Source organism: Tachysurus fulvidraco, chromosome 22 (genome assembly GCF_022655615.1).
Source record: "Tachysurus fulvidraco isolate hzauxx_2018 chromosome 22, HZAU_PFXX_2.0, whole genome shotgun sequence".
NCBI lineage: Eukaryota > Metazoa > Chordata > Actinopteri > Siluriformes > Bagridae > Tachysurus > Tachysurus fulvidraco.
In genome coordinates, this window is record NC_062539.1 from 11,453,300 (window position 1) to 11,477,133 (window position 23,834).

General features: G+C 38.7%; 1 protein-coding gene across 2 annotated transcripts in view; it reads left to right on the top strand.

Annotated features, from left to right (window-relative positions):
• The window catches only part of esyt2a (extended synaptotagmin-like protein 2a), a 33,550-nt gene extending 10,450 nt beyond the window's left edge, over positions 1 to 23,100 (top strand). The window contains exons 3-23 of one of the 2 annotated variants that reach the window (XM_047806394.1): positions 159 to 293; positions 847 to 923; positions 1,058 to 1,130; positions 2,039 to 2,128; positions 10,301 to 10,356; positions 11,241 to 11,361; positions 11,916 to 12,092; positions 12,417 to 12,499; positions 13,279 to 13,327; positions 13,464 to 13,553; positions 15,280 to 15,375; positions 15,596 to 15,697; positions 17,631 to 17,705; positions 18,471 to 18,557; positions 19,252 to 19,401; positions 19,529 to 19,941; positions 20,534 to 20,632; positions 21,136 to 21,267; positions 21,367 to 21,472; positions 21,664 to 21,713; positions 21,805 to 23,100. In XM_047806394.1, coding sequence (XP_047662350.1) covers positions 159 to 293; positions 847 to 923; positions 1,058 to 1,130; positions 2,039 to 2,128; positions 10,301 to 10,356; positions 11,241 to 11,361; positions 11,916 to 12,092; positions 12,417 to 12,499; positions 13,279 to 13,327; positions 13,464 to 13,553; positions 15,280 to 15,375; positions 15,596 to 15,697; positions 17,631 to 17,705; positions 18,471 to 18,557; positions 19,252 to 19,401; positions 19,529 to 19,941; positions 20,534 to 20,632; positions 21,136 to 21,267; positions 21,367 to 21,472; positions 21,664 to 21,713; positions 21,805 to 21,847 — 2,304 coding nt within the window. In that variant the 3' untranslated portion in view covers positions 21,848 to 23,100. The remainder of the gene's footprint in view (positions 1 to 158; positions 294 to 846; positions 924 to 1,057; positions 1,131 to 2,038; positions 2,129 to 10,300; positions 10,357 to 11,240; positions 11,362 to 11,915; positions 12,093 to 12,416; positions 12,500 to 13,278; positions 13,328 to 13,463; positions 13,554 to 15,279; positions 15,376 to 15,595; positions 15,698 to 17,630; positions 17,706 to 18,470; positions 18,558 to 19,251; positions 19,402 to 19,528; positions 19,942 to 20,533; positions 20,633 to 21,135; positions 21,268 to 21,366; positions 21,473 to 21,663; positions 21,714 to 21,804) is intronic. The other variant, XM_047806395.1, reaches the window with a different exon arrangement.
• The last annotated feature ends 734 nt before the right edge of the window (positions 23,101 to 23,834 follow it).

The window sequence follows — 23,834 nt, forward strand, 5'->3', positions numbered from 1 at the left end:
CTCTCTCTCTCTCTCTCTCTTACATACACACACACAAATTACTGGAAAGGTTTGCTTAATGTTTCTCCAACAGTTAAATTCTCTGTGGATTAATACTCATATACTGACCCTACTCTACCTTTCTTTCTCTTTGCCTTATTCTCATTCATCTTCCTCAGACAGTTCATCAAATGTGGCCATATATTTGTCAGTTTGTCGAGAAACTCTTCCGTGAGACCATCGAGCCTTCCATCAAAGGAGCCAATGCTCATCTCAGCTCCTTCTGCTTCTCCAAGATTGACATGGGGGACAAGGTCTTCACACACTTCCTCACTTCCTCTATTAATTGCTTATTACCAGATACAATTTAATAATGCCAAAGAAAGTCTAGAATTGTATGTTTAGAATGTGTTACACACACACACACACAAGGTTGAAAGCTGTTTTGTGAATACTAAAAGCACTAAACAAATAAAACTGAACTGAAGTAAATATATATTTGCCAAGTGCAGCTCCTGAAATATCTCTCTGCAGTATTTTAGTGTTTAGTATTTTTCTGTAGGAACACTGCAAGAACACCATTGACTGGTTGGTTAATTTATCTCATTTGGATCAGGGGAGTTGGGAATAAAGTGCACAGTGTATGTGAGCACCAAGACTGGGAAACATACTATACTTTATAGTGTATTGTTCAAGATGCATATACCCAATTGTAGAAAAATGCAAATGCAAGCTGCATAAGCAAATCAGGGGCACAGGGTTGATCTGTTGCAGTGCTTTAGGAGTTGATGGTGTTTTCTTTCTTTCTCTTCTGTCATTTTAAGTTTTCACTCATGCTTGTTTTCATCTTGTCCACTTTCTCTGCAGGCCCTGAGAGTGAATGGAGTGAAGGTTTACACTGAGAATGTAGACAAACGACAGATTATCATGGACCTACAAATCAGGTGAAATGCATGATGGGGGTTGTATTAGTTTAGTGATGCTTCATTGTACATAAGCATCTAAACGTTTTTCAGATTTGTTTATTCATGTAACGTGTAACATGACATTATTTGTAATATTTGTTGTATTTGTGTAGCTTTGTTGGAAACACAGAGATCGATGTGGAGATTAAGAAATATTACTGCAGAGCAGGCATCAACAGTATCCAGGTAAATATGACACATTCTCCCAAGGTCTCTCTCTCTCTTTCTTTCTCTCTCTCTCTCTCTCTCTCTCTCTCTCTCTCTCTCTCTCTCTCTCTCTCTCACACAGAAAGAGCTTATTTCTTCAAGCATGTACAGTGCTTTGTTTTTGCCACAGATATGAATTATACCTGGCTGGAGGTCAGACGACAAGGAGATTTTGTTCCTAAGGAGATTGGGATTAATCCAGGAGTTAATCATTGTTAGGAGTTTCCACCTTCATGTAATTTCTGTACAATATATTGATCGAGAAATTATAGCAATTTAATTACTTTAATTAAAACATTTGTTTCTGAGTCTGAGCTGCTTTTCCATCTTATGGGTGTAATCTGAAATCATACAGGCCTTCTAGCCATGGTCTAATTTACAAGAAACCAATATGGGAATCAATAGCTTATGCAAGAATGATTACAATAGCTTCAGACTCAGTACTCACACTGATGTGGATTCACGAAACAAGCTGATACACGTACTTTATAACAGCTGTACCCATCTCACTTGAAGCTACTAATGAGGAAAAAACAAATCCCTCAGTCTAAAAATGGAAGAGTTTTACTTCTAAGCACTTCTACTGTCTTTTATCATAAAATTGACAGACAAACTGCTAAGTAACAAAACTGTTACTTGATCCATATATTGTAAGACTTGCATTATATAGACATCAACCCAGCTGACACTGTGTGAAATAATAAAGATTATTTCACCCATAAATTATTACATTTTTTTGGTCAATCAATTTTAAGAATTCAGTCCCTCTTTTATGGATTACTACATGTTTTTAATTGGGGGAAATGTCACTTTGCTGTAAAGTGGACCTTAACAAATGTAAATGTAATTAATAATTAGCTCATGTCTTGTTTGTCATTTGTCTTTAGCTTCATGGGATGTTGAGAGTCATCATGGAGCCGCTGCTGGGAGACATGCCTCTGATTGGAGAACTATCTGTTTTCTTCCTCAAAAAACCTGTAAGACTGACACACGCACACACACACACACACACACACACACACACACAAACACACACACACACACACACACACACACACACACACACTATTAGATTAGACACAGTAGTGAGAGTCAGCCTACACAAACGCATACATGCAAATAAGAATCAGGTTTATTGCCCAAGTGTGTTGACACACACACAAGATACAAGATAATACAGACTATACAAGACAGACACATCTCTTTTATATAAAGGATCAAAGTGAGCTGAATTAAACTAATATGTGTTTATTAAAAAAGACATTCTATTCCAGTTTTAGTCTCCCTTCAATGTCCATTCTTCTGAGAAGGCTTTTTCCTAGTGAGGTGCTAATGTCCTGAAGAACTGTAGGTGTTCCAGTTCATCCTAGAGGTGTTCAGTGGGGTTGAAGTCACAAGACCGTCCTCTCCAAATTTGGAATGTCTCTGTAGCACTAGCTTTGTGCACAGGGGCAACGTAATGATACAGGGTTATTCCTCTTAGTTAAAGTGAAAGGAAACTGTAATACTACACCATACAAAGACGTTCTATACAATTGTGTGTTTCCAAATCTGTGGTAACATTTTGGAGAAGACACACCTATGGGTGTGATGGTCAGGTGTTCCCAACCTTTAACTACACAGTATATATATATTGCATCAGGGAAAACTGTATGGATGTGTCCCTGGTTTCTAAGACAGATTGCTTCTGTTTAACTTTGGGATGTTTCCTCAGGTATTTGGGTGTGACAGGAATGAGTATACACGAGTATGCTGTAGCGTGGTATGCCCGGTTTCTGTGGCACATACACGCCCTCAGCCATATTCCTCATCATCAAAGTAGTGTGTGTTTACCTCACACCATGATCCTGATCAGTGAGGTTTAAAAGACGGGAAGCTAAAATATATATATATATCGTATATATCTCTCAACTACGGGGGCCGAGAAGTGCAAAACACATTAACAAATCTGAACACACATTAACAAATCTGAAAACACAACGACAATTCACACAACCCGGAAACGGTAGGTATCGTTTGTGAATGGAAACTTACCGATATACAGGTATGGAATCTTATGTGTAATGTGTAAAGTTCTCCGTTTAAATATAAGAAAATAACATAATTAATCCACAGTAATCCATTCCATCCATCCATTCCAACTTTTCCCTGCAGCAGACTGTTGAACTTCATGTATACCTTGAGTGACAGGTGTCTTGTCCAATGATCGCTAAGTGTTTCAATCACAAACTATACCAACTTCTTCCGGGTTGTCTGAATTGTCGTTGTGTTTTTGGATTTGTTAATGTGTTTCGTGCAACGACTCAGACAACCCGGAAAAGGTAGGTATAGTTTGTGAATGTAAACTTACCGATCATTGTACAAGAGACCTGTCATTCAGGATATACAGGTGAATGTCAGGTGTTTTTTCTGATGATCGGTAAGTTTCCATTCGCAAACTATACCTGCCTTTTCCGGGTTGTCTGAATTGTCGTTGTGTTTTCGGGTTTGTTGTATAGTTTTCAAGTTTGTTGTTTTGTTTTCGTATTTGGTAATGTGTTTTGCACTTCTCGGCCACCGTACTCAACAGACTGATAATGATACGATTATGGTTGAGCAGTGCATTATATCACAAGGACTCGTCCATGCCATAAATAAGAATGATCTTATCTCACACAAACACATCCAAGCTTCCAGGATTAAAGATTTTGAAGTCTGTAATAATTTTCTGGGTTTATGCTGTGTTTTCTCTAATTAACAAGGAGTAGAGCTGGAAGCTGTGACCTTTGCTTGGACAAAGCATGCTTAGTCTAATGACTATATTTCATATGCACCATCTCAATGAGAGATATTGACATATAAAGGATGTGTGGGTTAAAAAATAATAAATAATAATAAAGATCTGCTCAAGAAGAAGTTTCACCTCACATGGCTATCACTGACAGGCTGCATGGACTAGAAGGAAACTCACTTTTTCATATGATTCTGTCATTTTCTCTTCATTGGTGGTGATGTATTTCCACAAAAGCATCAAAATGATTGTTTTTAACAGTTGCTAATATGTGATAACATGTTATGTGGATTACAATAAAGGAGACATGTCTGTTAGCCAGGCTGTTCCAGCTGCCTCCTGATCACACCGGCTCTAGTCTCAAATCACATTTCTAGTGACATCAGCTTTCATCCTTAAGATCCAATTTAACCCCCAGAACTAAAGGAAGCTAATCTGATTGTCTGCACAAACTGCAACCAATCAAAGCTAGAAAGACAAATCAAACACTACATCTTGGATTTTGGGGTTCTTGGTCATTTTACTGTTTTGAATGTGCAGTCATGTTGTAAGAAATGTAAATAAACCATCAGCATCACTGATGAAGCAAAACCTCTCTCACGATCTGAGTAATCAGCCAGTTGACAAACCATGGACACTGGGATGAATTTCAGTGGCCTGATGATGATGGAATTAATAAAAACTTTGTAAGGATGAGTTACTTCTTTACATTTCTGCCATTTAGCAGACACTCTTATCCAGAGTGACTTTATTTCAATTTATACAACTGAGCAATTGAAGGTTAAGGGCCTTGCTCGGGGGCCCAGCAGTGGCACTTTGGTGGACCTGGGATTCGAACTCACGACCTTCCGATCAGTAGTCCAACACTTTAAACACTAGGCTGAGGCTACCACATCCCACATCCCCTCTTCTATAGTCAGACAACATTCTTTTCCCATTAATTAATGGGGCCTCTGTTCTCAGAAATCAGACATTTGTGCTGGTTGAAGGCACAAACACTAACAAGAAGTTCGACATTTTGGGGGTGGGGTGTTTTTTACTTTGTGTAATTCTGTCTTTGCTGTATTCCATGTTGTGCAGTGTTGTGCTAGACTTTTCCATTTGTAATCACCATCCAGTAATAACCTCTTCAGTGTTCTGTGCCGTCTCTGCGGAAACAGCCTGACCGTCTCAGGCATGCCCATGTTTGGTGAAGAATGTATTGCTGTGTGTGTTCGTGTGTTCGTGTGTGTGTGTCTGTGTGTGTGTGTGTGTGTGTTTTGTTTCATCCCTGCCCTAAGGGATTGGGTGTTTATCTACTATATAACAAATTTGGGTGTGGCACAAATGTTGGGCTGTGTTTAGCTGTGTGCAATAAGAACATTCAAAACAAAGAGTTTTAATTAAGAGATTTTAGCAAGCATTAGTTTATTTGGAGAATTTTAATGAGATGATGTGATGACGAGTGTGTTTAATGTTCAATGTAATATTTAGCTGTGGACATGTTATTAGTTGTTTGTTTGGTTTGAGGTCATTTCTGGCAGCGTTTTCTGTGTTTCGGCATATTAACTCACACAGCTCTCCTTGTTTCCTTGCCAAAAACACCGGACTTCTGTCTGTACCTTAGCGAGTATGTTTTTTTTTCCCTGATGTCTACAAGAATGTGTTGCCACGAGAATTACGTCAATTAAAGTTCCTAACTGTTTCTCTTTATTTGTGAAACTGTGAAGAAGAACCATTAACAAGGAGTTTATGTTACAAGTGAAGGCAGGTTTGACCTCCTGTTTATTAGCTTTTTGTTTTTAATGCAGTGGGATTTCAGCTGTGAGGTTAGCATGCAGACTAGTTTTACTGTCTTGAAAATGGGTCACGTACATTAATATTAAGGTCACATAGATTAATATTACATATGGTACACGTGGTGCTCATGAGGCATATTTACAGCTTTCAGTCATTTATGGTCACTAGCTGCTTTATCCTGGTCAGAGTCACTCATATATTGACAAATAGATCCAAGTAATCAATACCCTCCCTGTCAAAAGTCTTGTCGGCTATCCAAGTTGTAGGAACAACAAATACTAACTTGACTTCTTGTTTATCATTTGGGATCAGAAGTGGCTTATATGAAAGGCAAAGGCCTCTAGATTATGCTTACTGTATTTTACCAAAATAAAACCTTATCTTGCCTTCATTTTTAATTATTTAATTAGGACAGAAAGGTCAGACTTTGCTTAGACAAAAGTCTAGTCACTTAACAGAAATAATGTACAGAACATAGTCATGGTGTAGTGGAAAAAGAATTAATATTGTGTATGACTCCCATGAGCTTGGAGGACTGCATCCACACGTCTCGGCAATAACTCAAATAACTTATTAATAAAGTCATCTGGAATGGCAAAAAAAGCATTCTTGCAGGAGTCCCAGTGTTCATCAAGATACTTTGGTTTCATCTTCAATGCCTTCTCCTTCATCTTACCCCAGACATGGTCAATAATGTTCATGTCTGGTGACTGGTCTGGCCAATCCTGGAGCACCTTGACCTTCTTTGCTTTCAGGAACTTTGATGTGGAGGCTGATGTATGAGAAGGAGTGCCATCCTGCTGAAGAATTTGCCCTCTCCTGTGGTATATAATAGGCAGCAAGAATGTCTTGGTACTGAATGTAACCCCGAACTTGACTGTTTTCTGTGTGAATCTTGGGTCCATGCAGGTTCCAATAGGTCTTCTGCAGTATTTGCAACGATTGGGATGCAGTTCAATAGATGATTCATCGGAAAAGTCAACCTTCTGCCACTTTTCCACAGTCCATCCAGTCCAGCTGTGGGCCTTGGCAAATGCAACACGATTTTTTAGTTGTATTCTGTTTAATGCTGGTTTCTGGTGACCAGTTATGTAGCTCTTCTGCAGTTGAAAAAGGGCTGGCCCTGGACTGTCGAACCAACAAACGGTCCTCTCGAACAGTTGTTTTATGGGCTGTTCTTGTCTGCCTGACCTGGGCCTGCCTGACCTCACTTATAACTTCACCGGTTTCTTCAAATCTTTTCCTTATCCTCTCCACTTGACCTTTTGATACATTAAAGATGTAGCAGGAGACAGGAGACTTGGTCTTCAGGCTCTTGATGATCAGCACTTTGTGGTTGAAACATGCTGTCAGAGGTCCGGATGCATTTCAAATGAAGGTTGGGTGTGCTGGGGTTCTTCTTCTACACACCTGGGAATGTGTTAATTACAGTATTTCTCACAGGTCACTAGACGCTCTAATCTGTGTTTGGCTGAATCCTTTAAAGATGTGACAAGACTTTTGTCTAAGCAAAGTCTGACCTTTCTGTCCTAATTAAATAATTAAAAATCAAGGCATTATAAGATTTTATTTTGGTAAAATAAGCTTAATCTAGAGGCCTTCTGAATCCAAATGATCAACTAGAAGTCAAGTTATTATTTGTTGTTCCTACAACTTGGATAGGCGACAAGACTTTTGTCAGAAGTTACTTAGGGTAGAAGTTACTTTTGGAAGGTACAAACATTAGCAACCTCTAGAGGAGGGGGTATTCGGTCCATCTGCTTGTGAAGACTTCATCAGACCGTCACTGTCGATATTCAGTTAAGAAAATACATCTGTAACAGTGATGGCTTAATAGCACTCTGGAGAGGATATTTGCTTTCCTGGTGTAAAGTGTGACTTGCAAAGGATATTTGTGCTTATTTTCTAAGTAAAGTGTTATTACAGAGAGGGACAGAAATGGAAATTAAAGACAGAACACCATTTTTTGATGGATGATGAATTATATATACCCTAATTAATTAATAAAGTTAATCTGTTGGTGTTAGTGACTATATTAAATTTTTTTAAGGATAGGATTTATCTTTATTAGGAGCCCATCAGAGGCCCATTAGCAACAAACATCAATTCTCTGTTTAATCTCATACTATGATAATCCAACTTAATCTTTTTTTAAGGCTAATTAATTATTATTAATTAAAAAGCCCTGTACTGATTAAAGGAGCAATAAAAGTGGCCTTTTTATGTGAGTTGGTATCTGGAGCATCAGGAGATTGATGGCCAGAAAGAAAGAACTTTATTTCTTTTCATGGTAAGAACCTGTTCCCTTCATAGTAACCACAAACTGGTTCTAACCAGAACAGAAAAGGGATTGGGAAGCCCTGGTGCACAACTGGAAATTTCCAAGCGATCCCAAAATCTTTAACAGTAGTGAGTAAGAGATGTATGTGAATACTTCCAGATCTGTGTATTTATATCTCTGAGGCGAGGCGTGCAGCTGCTTCCACATGCGGCAGCGTCTTAGGGAAGTATTTTACATTGGGGATGTTGGAATTTCAAGCAGCATGTGGTGTGAGCAATGACACCAGACCTTATATTATGTCCCATTCATTTTTTAACACGATTGTTGAGTCCGTTACAACGATAATACCCTAGCATTTGCTGAATTAGTGAATCGGAAGGTATTGATTAATTGCTGAAGCAGCTCAGATCAAAATGTTAACATAAATGGCAGGTTTATATTAATAAATGGCGATATTTATATATTATATTATATTATATTTATGCACTTATTGTTACTGTTTATATAACAGCTTATTCACACAGGCTTGTATGGCAGATAATCCAGATAATCTGAGGCTTTAAAGAAAATGTGATTTTAACAAAGACAATCATCTCTCCATTGTTAAGTTAAATATTATTTCATGTTTATTAACACACTGATACATGAAATGCCTTTGTCCTGCAGACGGTTGCTGGTCCTCAAGATATCATAAGCTCTTATGATGGTTTCTGCTCTCTTTGCGTGAATGTAACATAAAAAGTCTCGGCTACAAAGAGAGAAAGGTTCTAATGGAATTTTCATCCAGTAAAGGGATCACAATCATGATTTGACTGTTAACAATATGTTTATTTGTGTGTTTTCTAATAACAATGATTGAAATTGCGCCTTAGAACCTTTATTATCCCCACATATACATTACAGCAAAGTGGAATACATTTCTTTGCATATCCCAGCTGAGGAGGTTGGGACTAGCTATGATACAGCGCCCCTGGGGTAGGGAGGGATAATGGACTTGCTCAATTGCCCAACAGTGGCAGTGCTGAGGCTTGAGCCCGGACCTTCAGATCAACAACCCCGAGCCTTAACCACTTGTCACCACTATTTCATTTGTAAAATGGCTGGCCATATAAGTATGTTTGAATATTGTGTGTAGTGTGTTTTTTATATATATATATATATATATAAAGTGAACTTCATTCACACACGTTTAACCTTATCTGTTAGGTCTAGTCAGCATTCTGTGCACTCCCCCGGAGCATTAATAGTAACAGCAATTGCATTATCTGTTTTATTTCCTGGGGAAAGATGACACTCGGTGTTGCTGGCCAACAACAGACTCTTCTAACAAAGAGTTTCCAAGCTGCACTCATTATACACAATAACAGGACTGATAAAAGACAGGAACAGATGTGTACACGGAGCTCTCAAAATTGATTTATGTCAGTGTATAGAATTACTGTAAAATAGCGTTCAATAGAAACGTGTTCAGATGAGCAGATGAGCTAAATGTTAAGCTCTAATTTATTAAAGTATTAAAAGCCTAAAAATGGAATATTCTTGGTTTTAAATTTTACAGCATCAATATCTCTGCAACTTCTTCCAGGGCTTTTTAAATCTAATCTTCGTCTACCAGAGCTTTACTGAAAAGTTGATTATGTTGGACAAAGTTTTGAGTTTGGTTGATAAAACCCATGACAAAGACAAAACAAAACCCATTTTGCAGCAGAGTTGAGCATCACAGCTGTGTTTTTATACACGTCTGTTAATCCATTCAATGACACACACACACACACACACACACACCCATTCTCACAACCACTCTGAGAAAAATGCATCAATGTAGACAGACTATGGGATTATTTTGAGCATGTTCAGGATTATTAAATACATTATACCTTGTCATTACAGTAAATGTTTGTATTTAAGTGTCATGTATTTTGCTTTCTTCACTGAAGACATATGTAATTAAACTACAGATTAGCTTTTAACCCCTCAATAATAGTGTGGCGTTATGACATTAGCTATATAGCTAGACATTTTTGTATATGCAATAATACTTATCATACCTTTTTAAGAAGTATTCAATGTCTTAAGCAGAATTATATTTAATGGGACAGTGCTTACACATGAAAGTAGAAGTTTCTTATTAAAGGCACAACAGCTTAAAAAACCCGTAGCATGTGTCAGTGTCTGATGAATATCTGTTACGAAAAAAAAAAACCTAGTGCAGTTGCTTAATCAAATGATTTTGTGTAATCGGTGAGAACCCAAAAACTCCTGGTCTTTAACTATCTATATAAAAGTGAAAACTAAGCCGTGTATGTTTGTGTGTTTCAGCTGCTGGATATTAACTGGACAGGTCTGACTAACATGCTCGACATCCCTGGACTGAAGTGAGTAATTTGACATTATCATTATCAATAACAGTCTGAGGGAGACTCAGAGTTCATTAACATATTTTTCTTATAATACACAAACTCCTTATAATACACAATACACAAACTCACTACTACATGCTGCAGTTCTGGATAAGCTGCGCTTCTTGTTATACAGTTTATGAGAACCATTTCACTAACCAAACCGCCCACAAGCTAGCTCGCTCTCTCTCTCGCTCGCTCGCTTTCTCTCTCTCTCTTCCTGTGTGTGTCTGTTGTGTTTACTGTGGCTGGCTGGTGGTATGTAGCTGACATTTGCTTCCCCTTACACTTGAATTTCAGTTTTTTATTTCCCATAAAAGCTTATGGATGCCTGTCATGGATGGTCTTTCTCCCACACCCACACCCCCTCTCTGTGTTTGTCTCTCTTTTTTCCCCCTCTCTTTCTGCTTTTTTTCCCTCTATGACTTTTTCTCCGTTTAATTTCAGTTGTATAAAGGTTTTACCTATTTGTAAATAGGTTTCACCTACACAATAGAAAAGCTACTAAAGAAATAATAAAACTAATGCACACCCCCTAGCTGCCAGTCTAGGAAACTGCAACACAAATAAATGAACCACTCCTATGTTTAGCTCAAGTCCTCTTTTGCATTGCATATTGCACGTCTGTACAAGCAAGAGGCCTTCATGAGCATATCACTGTAAATCTAGTGCGAATATGTCACTGAGGCTAACTGACATCGATATTATGCTTAGGTGAAGAAGTATTGGAGGGTTAAAACCACATACACACCTTCCCAAAAAGATCAAGTTGGCTGGGTTAATTGCTTGAACCAGCAATCATGTACTTAATGAATGCAGTGTTTCTGACATCATCAGAAGTCTCTGTCTCTGTCTCCCAGTGGACTGTGTGATGGTGTGATTGAGGACATTATTTGCAGTAACCTGGTGCTTCCTCAGAGAATCACCATTCCACTGGTGGGAAAAGCACAACTGGCCAAATTACGCTTCCCAATGCCAAAGGTATCCATTCAGTGTATCCACACATGGTTTATATGTGTGGAACCTTTTTTATTGCTTTTTATTATTGTGTATTGTGGGTCATTGAAACAAATAAATTAAACTTTATAACCTAATTTGTATATAAAAAAAATGCAGTAATTATTTTCAAATGATATGATTTAACTTTAGATATACGTTTACATGTTTAGTTGCTCTTCTTATGTGTTTTGCTATGTTTGTGTTTTGAACCTTAGGCAAAAACCCTAGCACCAGTAGGCAAAAATAGGTTTAGCATACTATGCAAAAACAAGTCCTGGGGTTTATACTTTGCTCCAAGCTCAGGAGAACATTGCCCCATACCACCCTTTGTAATCTGATCAGAGAAATGCACTTCCTGTTTACAAAGTTTCCAGATCTAACAAATGTAATTGTGTTTGGACCATTAATTATACACTCCTGCCTGTGTGTGTGTGTGTGTGTGTGTGTGTGTGTATAAATGTATGCCTGCATAACTACTTTCACATAAGTCATTTTTCTGTGTACATTTGTGTATTTGTGTACTTTGCAAATTCTAGGGTGTTTTGCGAATACATTTTCTAGAAGCCCAGGATCTGTTGGCTAAAGACACATATCTGGGTGGTCTGATCAAAGGAAAGTCTGATCCATACGGTGTCATTAAGATTGCCAATCAGCTTTTCCAGAGCAAGGTCATCAAGGACTGCTTGAATCCCAAATGGAATGAAGTATATGAGGTTTGTTTCCTGTCTTATCGTTTTTAACCGTTGGCTACCTGAGTTACTAATGGTTTATGGAATAAAGGAGTTGGCTGAAGATTCTACACTAATGCATGAGTAATGCTGACTGTCCACCATTTGATAATAGGGGTCTTACACTGGGGGGTTCTGAAAGAGTGCAGTGATAGATTTTGGAAAGTAATATTTAAGCAGTGGGTTGCGTAGTGATGTGTGGGCCAAGCCTGTCGAAAGAAATTGCTGAAATGTCATTGTGTGTGTGTGTGTGTGTGTGTGTGTGTGTGTGTGTGTGTGTGTGTGTGTGTGTGTGTGTGTGTGTTACAGGCATTTGTGCATGATGGTTCAGGACAGAGTTTGGAAATTGAGTTGTTTGATGAAGACCCTGATGAGGATGACTTCCTTGGCAGGTAACATTTTCTGTAATTATTGTTTAAGTCATATAGAACAGGACAATAAAGAGTCTAGTGGTGATATTACATGAGGTTAAAATCTAATATTTTGACCATACAAATATATCATCACAGTATCACACCAAGTTAGTTAAACATCAGGGATTGCAATCTGTCCAGTTAGGAAGAAAAAGTGGTGTGAATCCGTTTCACCTGCTAGCCAATGATACCCTTACTGTTATTAGGATGAAATCCTCAGAGCCACAGTCAGACATTACACTGGTGCCGAGGGCCCTGGGTTTTCTTGGTGCATGATAGTGCCATAGGCAGAGTATGGGATGTTCTGTATTGGAGCATCCAAAGCCATCAAGGAGCACAACTCATCTAGGTCTGAGAGGAGATCCCCGGGACAACGTCCGCCATGTCATCAATAGCATTCCCAGACTTTTGCTTCTTTATTTCTTCTCAGAACACTTTTTTTGGGGGGAAAGGGGATGTAATTTAAAAATAATCTAATTAATTTACATCCTTTACACGTATGTATGTCTGAGTCCATAACACATCTGCTAATGACATGTTACAGAAGCATCAATGAAACTGTCCAAAAAATCTCAATTTAGATGAAATCGATGGAGCTTTTCATGTCGTGTAAACACCTGAGCACTGTCACTGTTTTCAAATAATTAGCTTAAGACAATGCAAAAAAATGATGTGGATGCCAAAAATGAAAGTTTATTTTGATGGGTTTTTAAAATGTACTTTTGTTCATTTTACCTTAAGAAGAATTTTGTTTCCAGGCTTACAATTGACCTGAATGAGTTGGAGAAGGAGCAGAAAGTTGATGAGGTAAACCTTCTCTTCTCTCACACACACACACACACACACACACACACACACACACACACACACACACAGTGGATTGCTGATGTCATTAAGTCTTAAACAAAATTGTGTTTCTTCTGATGTGGCTGTGTTTATATAGTGGTTTATGCTGGAAGAGGTGACAGCAGGGAAACTACACTTAAAGCTCGAATGGCTCTCACTTCTCGACACACCAGAGAAGCTGGACCAGGTATATCTCTCTCTCTCTCTCTCTAAATCATTATATAGATGCCTTTTCCTCACATATCCTAACTGAGGAGGTTGGGGCCAGATTGCAGGGGCAGCTATGATACAGTGCCCGTGGAGCAGGGAGGATTGAGGGCCTTGCTCAAGGGCCCAACAGTGGCAGCTTGGGAGTGCTGGGGCTTGAACCCTGATCCTCCATTCAACAACCCAGTGCCTTAACCACTTGAGCCACCACTGCAACCAGTGGTGCCATATAATGCATTAGACCATTAGAATGGTACTGTTAAGTGGACTAAATGTCTTCTTGGATTTTTCTGTGTTTGTTGCCTCTGCTCGTCATGCCGTTCATTGTGGTACATACTGTAATTATTAGTGTTTTTATTAATAGAATATTTTTTAGATATATTTGCAGAAATGTTTGATTCCTCACCTTAAAGGCATATTATGTAAGACAAGTCTTTTTTCAAAATTAGAAATCTAATGGTTATGTGGTGAGGACCATACTTCTAGGGTTGGGGGTTCAAATCCCACCTCTGCAATGTTTGTGCGCAGTTTGTATTTTCCCTCATACTATTGTCCCCTCTGTCCCAGTACAATTAGTGCTGTAGTGACAGATGGGTAGTTCACCAAAATACTGAAGCTCCATGGATAGATGGATGTACAACTAAAATAAGTGTCGGCCTTTATGGTGCATAAAATGGTAAAAAAAGAAAAAAGTATGCACATAAATGTAAAAGAGTATAAACATTAACATAAGTGATTCACTAAATACTATTTAGGTGAAGTAGTAGGCAGCCCGAGATATTGCACTTAACATATTCTACATGTGAACAGTGTAAAATAAATGTAACTATAACAATAAAAGTTAAGTTAATTAAGGTATTGCGCTGTCAGAGACTTGTATTCATTATTTGTGGTTGGGAATAAATAAATACGAGGTAAGGGTCTATGAAATGTGTAGACGTGAGTGTGTGCAGTACAAATAGTTCTGAACATTCAGTGATGGTATTATTTGGTGTTCAGTTCTCTAATGGCTCTGAGGTAGAAACTGTTTCTGAGTCTGTTGGACCATGTGATGGACCCGAAGCATCTGCCAGGGAGTAGAATGTCAAACAGATGGAGTCCAGGGTGGGTTCGGGCTTTCAGTATGTTGTTTGCCCTGCTGTGGCAATGAGAGCTGAATAGTGCTTCTTGATATTGATTTTTTTGGGTATTGGTGATCCTCTGAAGGGCTTTCCTGTTTGCTGCGGTTCAACTGGTGTACCATACAATGATACAGTATGTCAGCACACACTCAGTGAAACAGCAATAATAAGACAACAGCAGATCCTCATCTAAGTTTTTCCTGAGAATCCTGAGGAAGTAGAGTCTCTGTTGTGCCTTCTTAACCAATGCTCAAAGCTGAAACCAAAGAACATGAAAGTGGGGACCTTTTTCACACAGACACCATTGGTGTAGATCGGATCAGGAAATGTGCTATATGTTTACGATATGATAATTTTAATAAGAAAAGAAATAGTAATAGAATAAAAGTTGGAAAAAAAATAGAAAATAGTAGAAGATAATAGAGAAAAAAAATTAACAACAGTACTGAATCTGAGTATTTTAATTTTTCATGATGACCTTTAAGGTGTGTGTGTGCGTTGGAGATGTGCATACAGTTGCAGGTGTCTCTGTTGATGATCAAATGTGTTCTTGTTGCAGGTATTAACACATGTTTGTTGTTGCAGGTGTTGAGCAGTATTAGGGCAGATAAAGGCCAAGCGAATGATGGGCTCTCCTCTGCACTACTGCTTGTACACCTGGACTCTGCTAAGAACCTGCCTGTAAGTACTAACACACACACACACACACATGCATACATCTTCATAACCGAGTGTGTTCTGTTCTCGTCATGGTTCCTCCCTTTTATATGGTTTCTACTTTTGGTAATTCTTTTCCTACATGTCTTGTCATTCCCGTATTACTGATTCCTTATACCCAGTGTCAGCTTCTGCCTCTTTCTTTCCCTCCCTTGCTCTCGCATGATGTTTCTTTGTGGTGAAGAGTGTGTTTGAAGGCAATCTGTCCGGTGGCTGTCTGAAGGAGCGTCGCTCTGCTGGGTTTGTGTTCTGTGAGAACACAGCAACACTATACAGAACTCTGTTTGTGAGTCTTTTGCCTCTGCTCCTGCTTGTTTATCTTTGCACTTCAGTATGCTTTCCTTTGCTCGTCTTTTGAGTGTTTCCTTGTAAAAGTTTCCTAATCACTTTTGATTTCGACAAGACTTTGCCTGCACTTTACTTTGTCTGTGTGCTTGTACTGTAGTATTAGTAGTAGTATTTTTGCTGCAAACCTTTTGTGAGAGTTTTCTAGGAACAGAACTGCTATTAAAGTTCTGCTTGCAAACTGTGCCTGATCTACTAATAACGTCATTCAGATGAACAAAACAACACGTCTTCCCTGCACCCTTTAGTGAACCGCAGTTGCACATAAACAACATAAATAGCTGTTATATTCATTTAACTGCTAATTACACACACGTGGCACATTTTAGTTTAGATCTTTCATTCCTGATTTTAGGAACAGTGAAGTTAGAGTCTTTAAGGTGACAAAATCATTGTGAGATTTTATACATTTAACACAGTAAATGTTTTTAAAATGGTATCAAATGAATGAGTTAGGATTCTCTGTCTGCCAGAGATGAAGATATCCTTACCAGTGCTGTTCTGTTAAAAACAACATCTGGACTTCCGTACTGTTCTGTTAAAAACAACATCGTACTGGACTTTGATGTCTGTGATGGATAAAGTCCTGGGTGGCTTGTGATATTGTGGTGTTGATTAATAGTTACTAATGTTAGTCTTTAGGTGTCCTGCTTGTTATGCTGTTGTGTTTTACACACCAATTTCAAATTTATCCAGGTCTCTGTAATCAGAATTCATCACTATGTTGCCAGATTACAATCCCACTAGATGTAGGTTTAATGACTATTTAGAATAGAAGCCTTTATTTTGTCACATGAACATTACAGCACAGTAAAATTGTTTCTCTGCATATCACCTTGGAGGTTGGGGTCAGAGCCCACGGGTCAGCCATGATACAGTGTTGATACGAGTGCTGGGGATTGAACCCTGACCCAACAACACAGAGCCTCAACTGCTTTTGTCAGTAAACTAATCCCCATATTTCATGTTTCCTCTCACTGGTTATTTACATATTTAAATATATACAATATATATTTTTAATATAATAAATAGATACATGCAACCAATTGCGAGCCTGCCAGCTTTTGTCCTGTTATGATCAAACGTTGATTGTTGCCAGTGTGCTAAATATCAATAATAATTAAACACATTACATTATCTCAAATAAAATCACATTCATATATTGAGGCAATGAAAGTAAAGAGAGGTTTATTTACAGTGCAAGAGAAATGACTAGATTAAACAGAAACTATGGCATAACTAAGCAACACAAACACTAAAGTTAGGAATAAAAAAAAACAACCCAGGTCAAGTTTAGGTACAACAAACATGCTGCCATCAACAGAAGCTAGACACAGACATGCTGAAATAAAGGAGCTGAATTCAGTTCAATAACCACAACAAATGAACAACACAACTGAAGGAGAGCTGAATAAATGTGCAGGGTTGCCCTCTGGTGGTCTGGCTGGGAATGTCAGGGGTATCCATGACTATCACAGCTCTGATAGAGATGTCAGTGGTGACTAGGCATGTGGGTGCTGTGTGTCTTGTAGACATTTAAAACACTTGTTTTACATATGTACATGCATATGTAAAACAGAATATGTACAAACAGACGAAATAAAACTGGCAAAATTCCAAAGCATCCATGTCATCTATCTTGAAACGGTTGGTTGGTTGGTTTGCTGTTTGTTTTTGGTCAAGGTATTTGGTTTCCGTTGTTATTTTCTGCATTTATAGGCCTTTTACATCACTCTTAAAGCTGTTAAGTCTAAATTTATTTTGCTCTGTTCACATGTTTGAGGATTACAATGATGACATTTCATATGTAAAATCATGTAATTTGTTGAAATGTTGAAGTCACTGAAACTTGTTACATGCCTGTCATTCTGTAGTCTGCGAAGAAGGTCACCAGTGATCCCAGTCCTTTGGTCCAGTTTAAAGTTGGACACACAGTTTTCGAGAGTAAGGTGAGAGTAAAGTTCATGCTCTCACAGTATTGTTTGACCGTCTTCATTATTTGTGGTTTTATATTTATTCCTTACACAGCAGAATTGTTTTAACTTAATTTACGTGTAAATTCATGAATCATTTTTATTTCATCTATATCACATACATACGTTCCTGAATAGTTAGTGTATTCATTTTAGCTCTGTATTTATATTAAATGCTCTTTATATTTCAGTATCACCATTTTATTATTTATTCACGTTTCTATTTCCTATTTTTTTGCTGTAGATTTCAATTGACTAAGACTTGGTAAATATAAATGTTGACTAAGAATGGAATGATCACTTGGCATTATTAGTCTTCTCAGGATGACCTTAATTAAACGTTTAGTACTAACTGAAAGGTTGAGCCTAATGTTGAGGCGGTGATCAATCTGACAGCTGACAGTTAGCTATGAGAAAGCTTAGTCACACCAACTGTAGCTGAGAAGAAGGATGTAGCACAGAATGTGTCTGAGTAACAGAGATCTTTGCTAGAAATAATAAGATTTTGGATTGAATAGTACCTTTTTTTCCTTTTTTTCTTATTCAGTGCTGTGTTACATGTCATAGGAAAAATGTTCTGTAAAATCATCCTAATGTTAGACACCATTAACAGTCTACATACCTTCAGAATCAGCACTAAAGAGCAGTCAGGAATGCCCTTAATATCTCTGTTGTCTAAAAGGTTTGTGGAATAATGACTGGTGTTTGTTTTGTTTGGTTTTTTTTTTGTTCTGTTCATAGACACGTTATAAAACCAATGAGCCTGTTTGGGAGGAGGCCTTCACATTCCTAATACATAACCCAAAGAGTCAGGACCTAGAAGTAGAGGTAAACACACACATGGCATGTATGGGGGTATGGGGAACTGTGGGATTTTGCTGTACCTGTACAACCTGTTTTTATAAAACCATCACCATATGTTCTATTCCTGCAAAGATCAGATCATTGCATTCTATAGTAAGATGTTTATAAGTCTAATCTAATAATCCAGTTGCTAATAATCAGTTATTTGCACATTAACCATCAGAATGTGGAGATTTGTGATCTCCGTGATCTTGACTGTGGCATTACTGTTGATGCTTGATGGGCTGGTACGATCTGAACTGCTATGAACTGCTGTCTCTCAAGTTTCCTCGGAATGGTGCAGTAAATAATAAACATCCAGCTGTGCAAACATACCTTGATGAAGAGGCAGGTCAGAGGAGAATGGCCAGACTGGATCGAGCTGACCGAAAGGTTACAGAGGTTTAGACAATGCTGTACAATTGTTTTGAGCAGAAAAGCATCTGAGACACAAAGATGGCAGGGTCAGAATTCAGCAGCCGGTTGGTGGAGGTAGTGTGGGGGAAATGTGCATCTCTTCATAGCCACAATTTACCATTCACTAATGGCTACTTCCAAAAATGTCAATGCACCATGTTGAAAACCAAAAAGTCAACTCAAACTGGTTTTAGGAACACGACAGCGAGCTCGTGGGAGTTCCCAAGCTGCATTACATGTGTCTTTATTCTTGTGGCTTTAGGTAAAAGACGAGAAGCATGAGTGCACGCTGGGGAGTTTGTCTCTCCCTTTGACTCAGCTGCTGCAGGCTGAGCAGATGACCCTCAGTCAGAAATTCTCACTGAAGAGTGCAGGACCCAGTGCTACTCTCAAAATGAAGATTGCTCTTAGGGTAAACTCGTGCCACTCATCCCCATAAACACACATCATACAACAAGCTTGCAGTAAATATTTACTTCTTTCAGATTCAGCAGATGAGCTTTAATTGAATATTTGCTGTGGGCACATGTGTATTGCAGGTTCTTATGTTGGAAAAGTTGTCAGTTTCAGACCAGCCATCATCTGCGCAGGTTCACAGAAGTTCTATTGTCATTCCAAGTGCATCAAATTCCAATGCCAATTCCAAAAGTTCGAAGAACACCCTGAAAACCTCAGGTTCAGGTGTCAACTCCAAACCTTCTTCACAGCTCCCAAATGTTTCTCAAAATCAGTCGGTCCCTGACCTCCAAAGGTTGAGTGAGTCCACCTCTAACAGTGCATTGGAGGACTCACCTGTTCGTCTATCCAATGCAAGAAGGAGTACATCTAACTTGGCAATTTCAGGCTCCCAGATGAACCTGAACAACAAAGAGCCAACACCGAGCATTGCCTCTGATATCTCCCACCCGTATGCTTCCCAGGAGCTACAGCAAAGAATCAAAGATCTGCATAAGTAAATGACCAATCTCTCTCTCTATCTCTCTATCTATCTATCGATCTATCTATCTATCTATCTGTCTCTGTATTTCTCTCTCTCTCTGTCTCTCTATCTATCTGTCTCTCTCTCTGTGTCTCTCTCTTTCTCTCTGTCTCTCTCTCTCTCTCTGGCTGTCACACTCTGTGTCTCTGTCGCTCTCTCTCTCTCTCTGGCTGTCTCTCACTCTGTGTGTGTCTCTCTCGCTCTCTCTCTCTCTCTCTGGCTGTCTCTCACTCTGTGTGTGTCTCTCTCGCTCTCTCTCTCTCTCTCTCTCTCTCTCTCTCTCTCTCTGGCTGTCTCTCACTCTGTGTGTGTCTCTCTCGCTCTCTCTCTCTCTCTGGCTGTCTCTCACTGTGTGTGTCTCTCTCGCTCTCTCTCTTTCTCTCTGGCTGTCTCTCACACTGTGTGTGTCTCTCTCGCTCTCTCTCTCTCTGGCTGTCTCTCACTCTGTGTGTGTGTCTCTCTCTCTCTCTCTCTCTCTCTCTCTTGCTCTCTCTCGGTTTCCCTGTTTGTCATTCTGTCTCTTCTCTGAACCGATCCTACAGAAACAATATGTGTGTCTTTACAGTGGTTCCACTCCTGGTCATTTTCCCCTGGGAGAGATTGAGCTGACGATAAGACACAGCTCCCAGCGGAACAAACTTATAGTAGTGGTACATTGCTGCAGGTAACACAGCAATCCACACACATGCATGTATACACAAGTCCAAAGGGTCAATTAGTAGTATTGATGAACAGGAACATCTCGGTTACCAGCTATATGTGAATGTGAGCTACAGATGAAATGGCAGAAAGTAAAGTGGAACAGGAATGGGGGTAAATGTGTAATATAATGGGCTACAACTTTTGTCCATGTTGTATTGATCGATCTGCTGTGTATGGTCGAGTACTCGGAACAGTCGGCTGAAATTTGTCATTTGGTTCACTTGTTGAAGATCCTTGCCTGACAAATTCATACACAAACAGACTTAAACAGTCTTGCACAGAAAAACACACACACACCATTACGGTCTACATGTATTCAAAGAAGCATAGGGGTGCAAACCTATTTAGCAGGATGCTAAATGTTCATGCTTTAGGTTAGAAATTGTTATGCAGCCTATTTAACCTGTTTCTGTGTCTGTCTGTCTGTCTGTCTGTCTGTCTGTCTGTCTGTCTGCCTGTCTGTAGGAATCTGATATCATTCACAGATAGCGGTTCTGACCCTTACGTGCGATTGTATCTGCTCCCGGATAAGCGGCGATCAGGACGTAGAAAAACAAACACCATCAAGAAAAACCTCAACCCAGTCTTTGACCAAACGTGAGCCGCTATTTTTTTGTTCCTCTTTTTCCTTTTCATTATCGTTTCTAATTAATTTTAAACTTGAGTTTTATGTTTATGTGCTGTATATTTGTGTAGATTTGAGTTCAGTGTGTCACTGGTGGAGTTACACAGGAGAACTTTGGACGTAGCAGTGAAAAATGGAGGAGGACTTCTGTCGAAATACAAGGGTCTTCTGGGCAAGGTGCGGGAGAGAAGAAAACAAACATTGTGCCCTGATAGTTAAAGCTGTTTGTATTTCAGAATTGTCTCAGAAAACTGAAAAAATATTTAAGACAAAATAAAAATAGCAATCAAAATATAGCATTTCTGAACTTCTTGCTTTGCAGCTTAACAGTTTTTTTTTTTTTGTTTTTTTTTTTTTGCGTGTCTCAGGTGTATGTGGATTGTGGATCAGACAACGTATCAAAGAGCTGGACACAATGGTGAGACATACTTCATAATTTTGTTTGTGCAAACCTTAAAAGCAGAAATCACCCTGGGACTATAAACTCACTTTGTTGTTCTTTTTGGTAGGTATGAACTGAGTGAGGATGGACAGAGAAAACCATCCGTATAATCAGAACACTCTGTTTTGTACCGCTGGCCAAAAATCAGGACTCCCTGCATGGAATCCCCTGCACAGACGACAAACGTCAGCCATGTTTAAATGGAATTTTAATGAACAGACATATTCTCTATATATAATATGTAGAATATTCATTTTAATCAAGCTCATTTTTATTTAGATGCCCAGCTAAAGGAATATAATGCTTTGAAATCTGATTTCATAAATGCATCTGCTGAGGTTACTTCATAGTCTCATGGTTTAAATTGTGCAATAGGAAGATTTGTGCGCGCACGCGTGCGTGTGTGTGTGAGCGCCTGTGTGCGTGTGTGTGTGAGCGCGTGTGTGTGTGTGTGTTTGTAAGAAAGATGAAAAATTAACAATTACAAATCAAATAAACATACAGAATATTACTTTTTTTTACTAGAAGTCACAACCGTGTGTGTGTGTGTGTGTGTGTGTGTATTCATGCATAAGTGCGTTCAGTCCTAAACTAATAATGAACCTATACTGTGCACTAGTATGACCTAGCTGTATGACATTTTGCACTCGCAAAGGTGTTTTGGTTTTGGGGAAACAGATGGGAAGTTTTTGTTGTTTGTTTTATTGTTTTAATATTTACCGTGATGTATATACTTACTGCTTATTTGCAAATGTCTTTCTAAAATATTGTAAGGCTGTATAGACGCAAACCAAAGCATAGTCTCTCCTGCTGGTTACTGCTGTCCCTTTAAGTCCTCTGAAATGAAGTTTGTAGTAGACCATGAATATTCCCATTTTGTTGTCTTTTTATAAATAAGGGATCATCAGTAAAAAAAAAAAAAGTAATAACAAAATTCTGTTGACATTCTTCTGTGTGATGACCTTTTCTTTCAGGGTTGTATGTTTGTATATGTATATAGTTTGTGCCTTAGCCCTGCTTGGGTGTATCAGGGGCAACTACATGCCCCCGCAAATGTGTGGCAACACTTTTATTAACTAGATATTGTTGTAAGCCATATTGTTAACAATAAGTAAGTAAGTTTAGACAACTCTTGGTCAACACTTGATGAATGTTTTGATAGCCAAATAATGCATAGCATCTTCCATTCTGTCAGTTTCATTGTTTATACACACCAAATCTATCACTAGTCACCGACTCATTAGAAGTTAACAGTTAAAACACTAGCAGCAAATCACCCAGCATTAGCTAGCTTCAGCAGACATGTGGCGTTTACTGCAGCATTAATGACACTGAAACTCAATAAACATAAAACTATCATAAACCTTTGTCTTGTCTTTAATTGTCTACTTTTGGACACTTGTAGTCTATATCTATATCTAATCTATAGTTGAGGGCTTGAAAATGGGAGAAGTCCATTCTGAGGTAGGAGATAAATCTGTCTTTCACCCAAGTTTCCGCCGAGCATTATGTACATCATGTTGAAATTGTTTATGTACTGTTCATTATGACTTACACAGAAGTCTAACACTCAAAAATACAGGAGGCCATTCCTCCAATTACACATCTCCGTGTAGGTACGATCTTACTCCACCATGCTCCACCTTCTTGAAGATGATTTCATACTCTGAAATTCTATTGTGTGTTTCCCCACAACTGAAAAAATCCTATCTCGTGTTGGAGAGACCACAGATTTGACAGAAATGTTGGCACCACAGGAATAGCATGTGTGGATGTAAGGCAATTCAAGTAGACCAGCCCCTTAACCACAAGGCTGCTATCAACAACTGGGGGCATACTGCTAAAACAAAAGTCCAATATTAGTTCAGAAAATGATCACATTCAACTACAAATTAGCTAAAAACTTTAACAGTGTTGCAACAAAAGAAACCCCTGCTTAATATCAGTAAAACTAAAGAGGTGATCATGGACCGGATGATGCACGTACATCAATAGGGTTCCTATGGAAAGTCAGGAGTATCAAGTACCTCACTAATATTTCTTATTCTAAGCTAGTTATAAATCAAATAGATGATTATTTATCTTGGCATGGAGCCT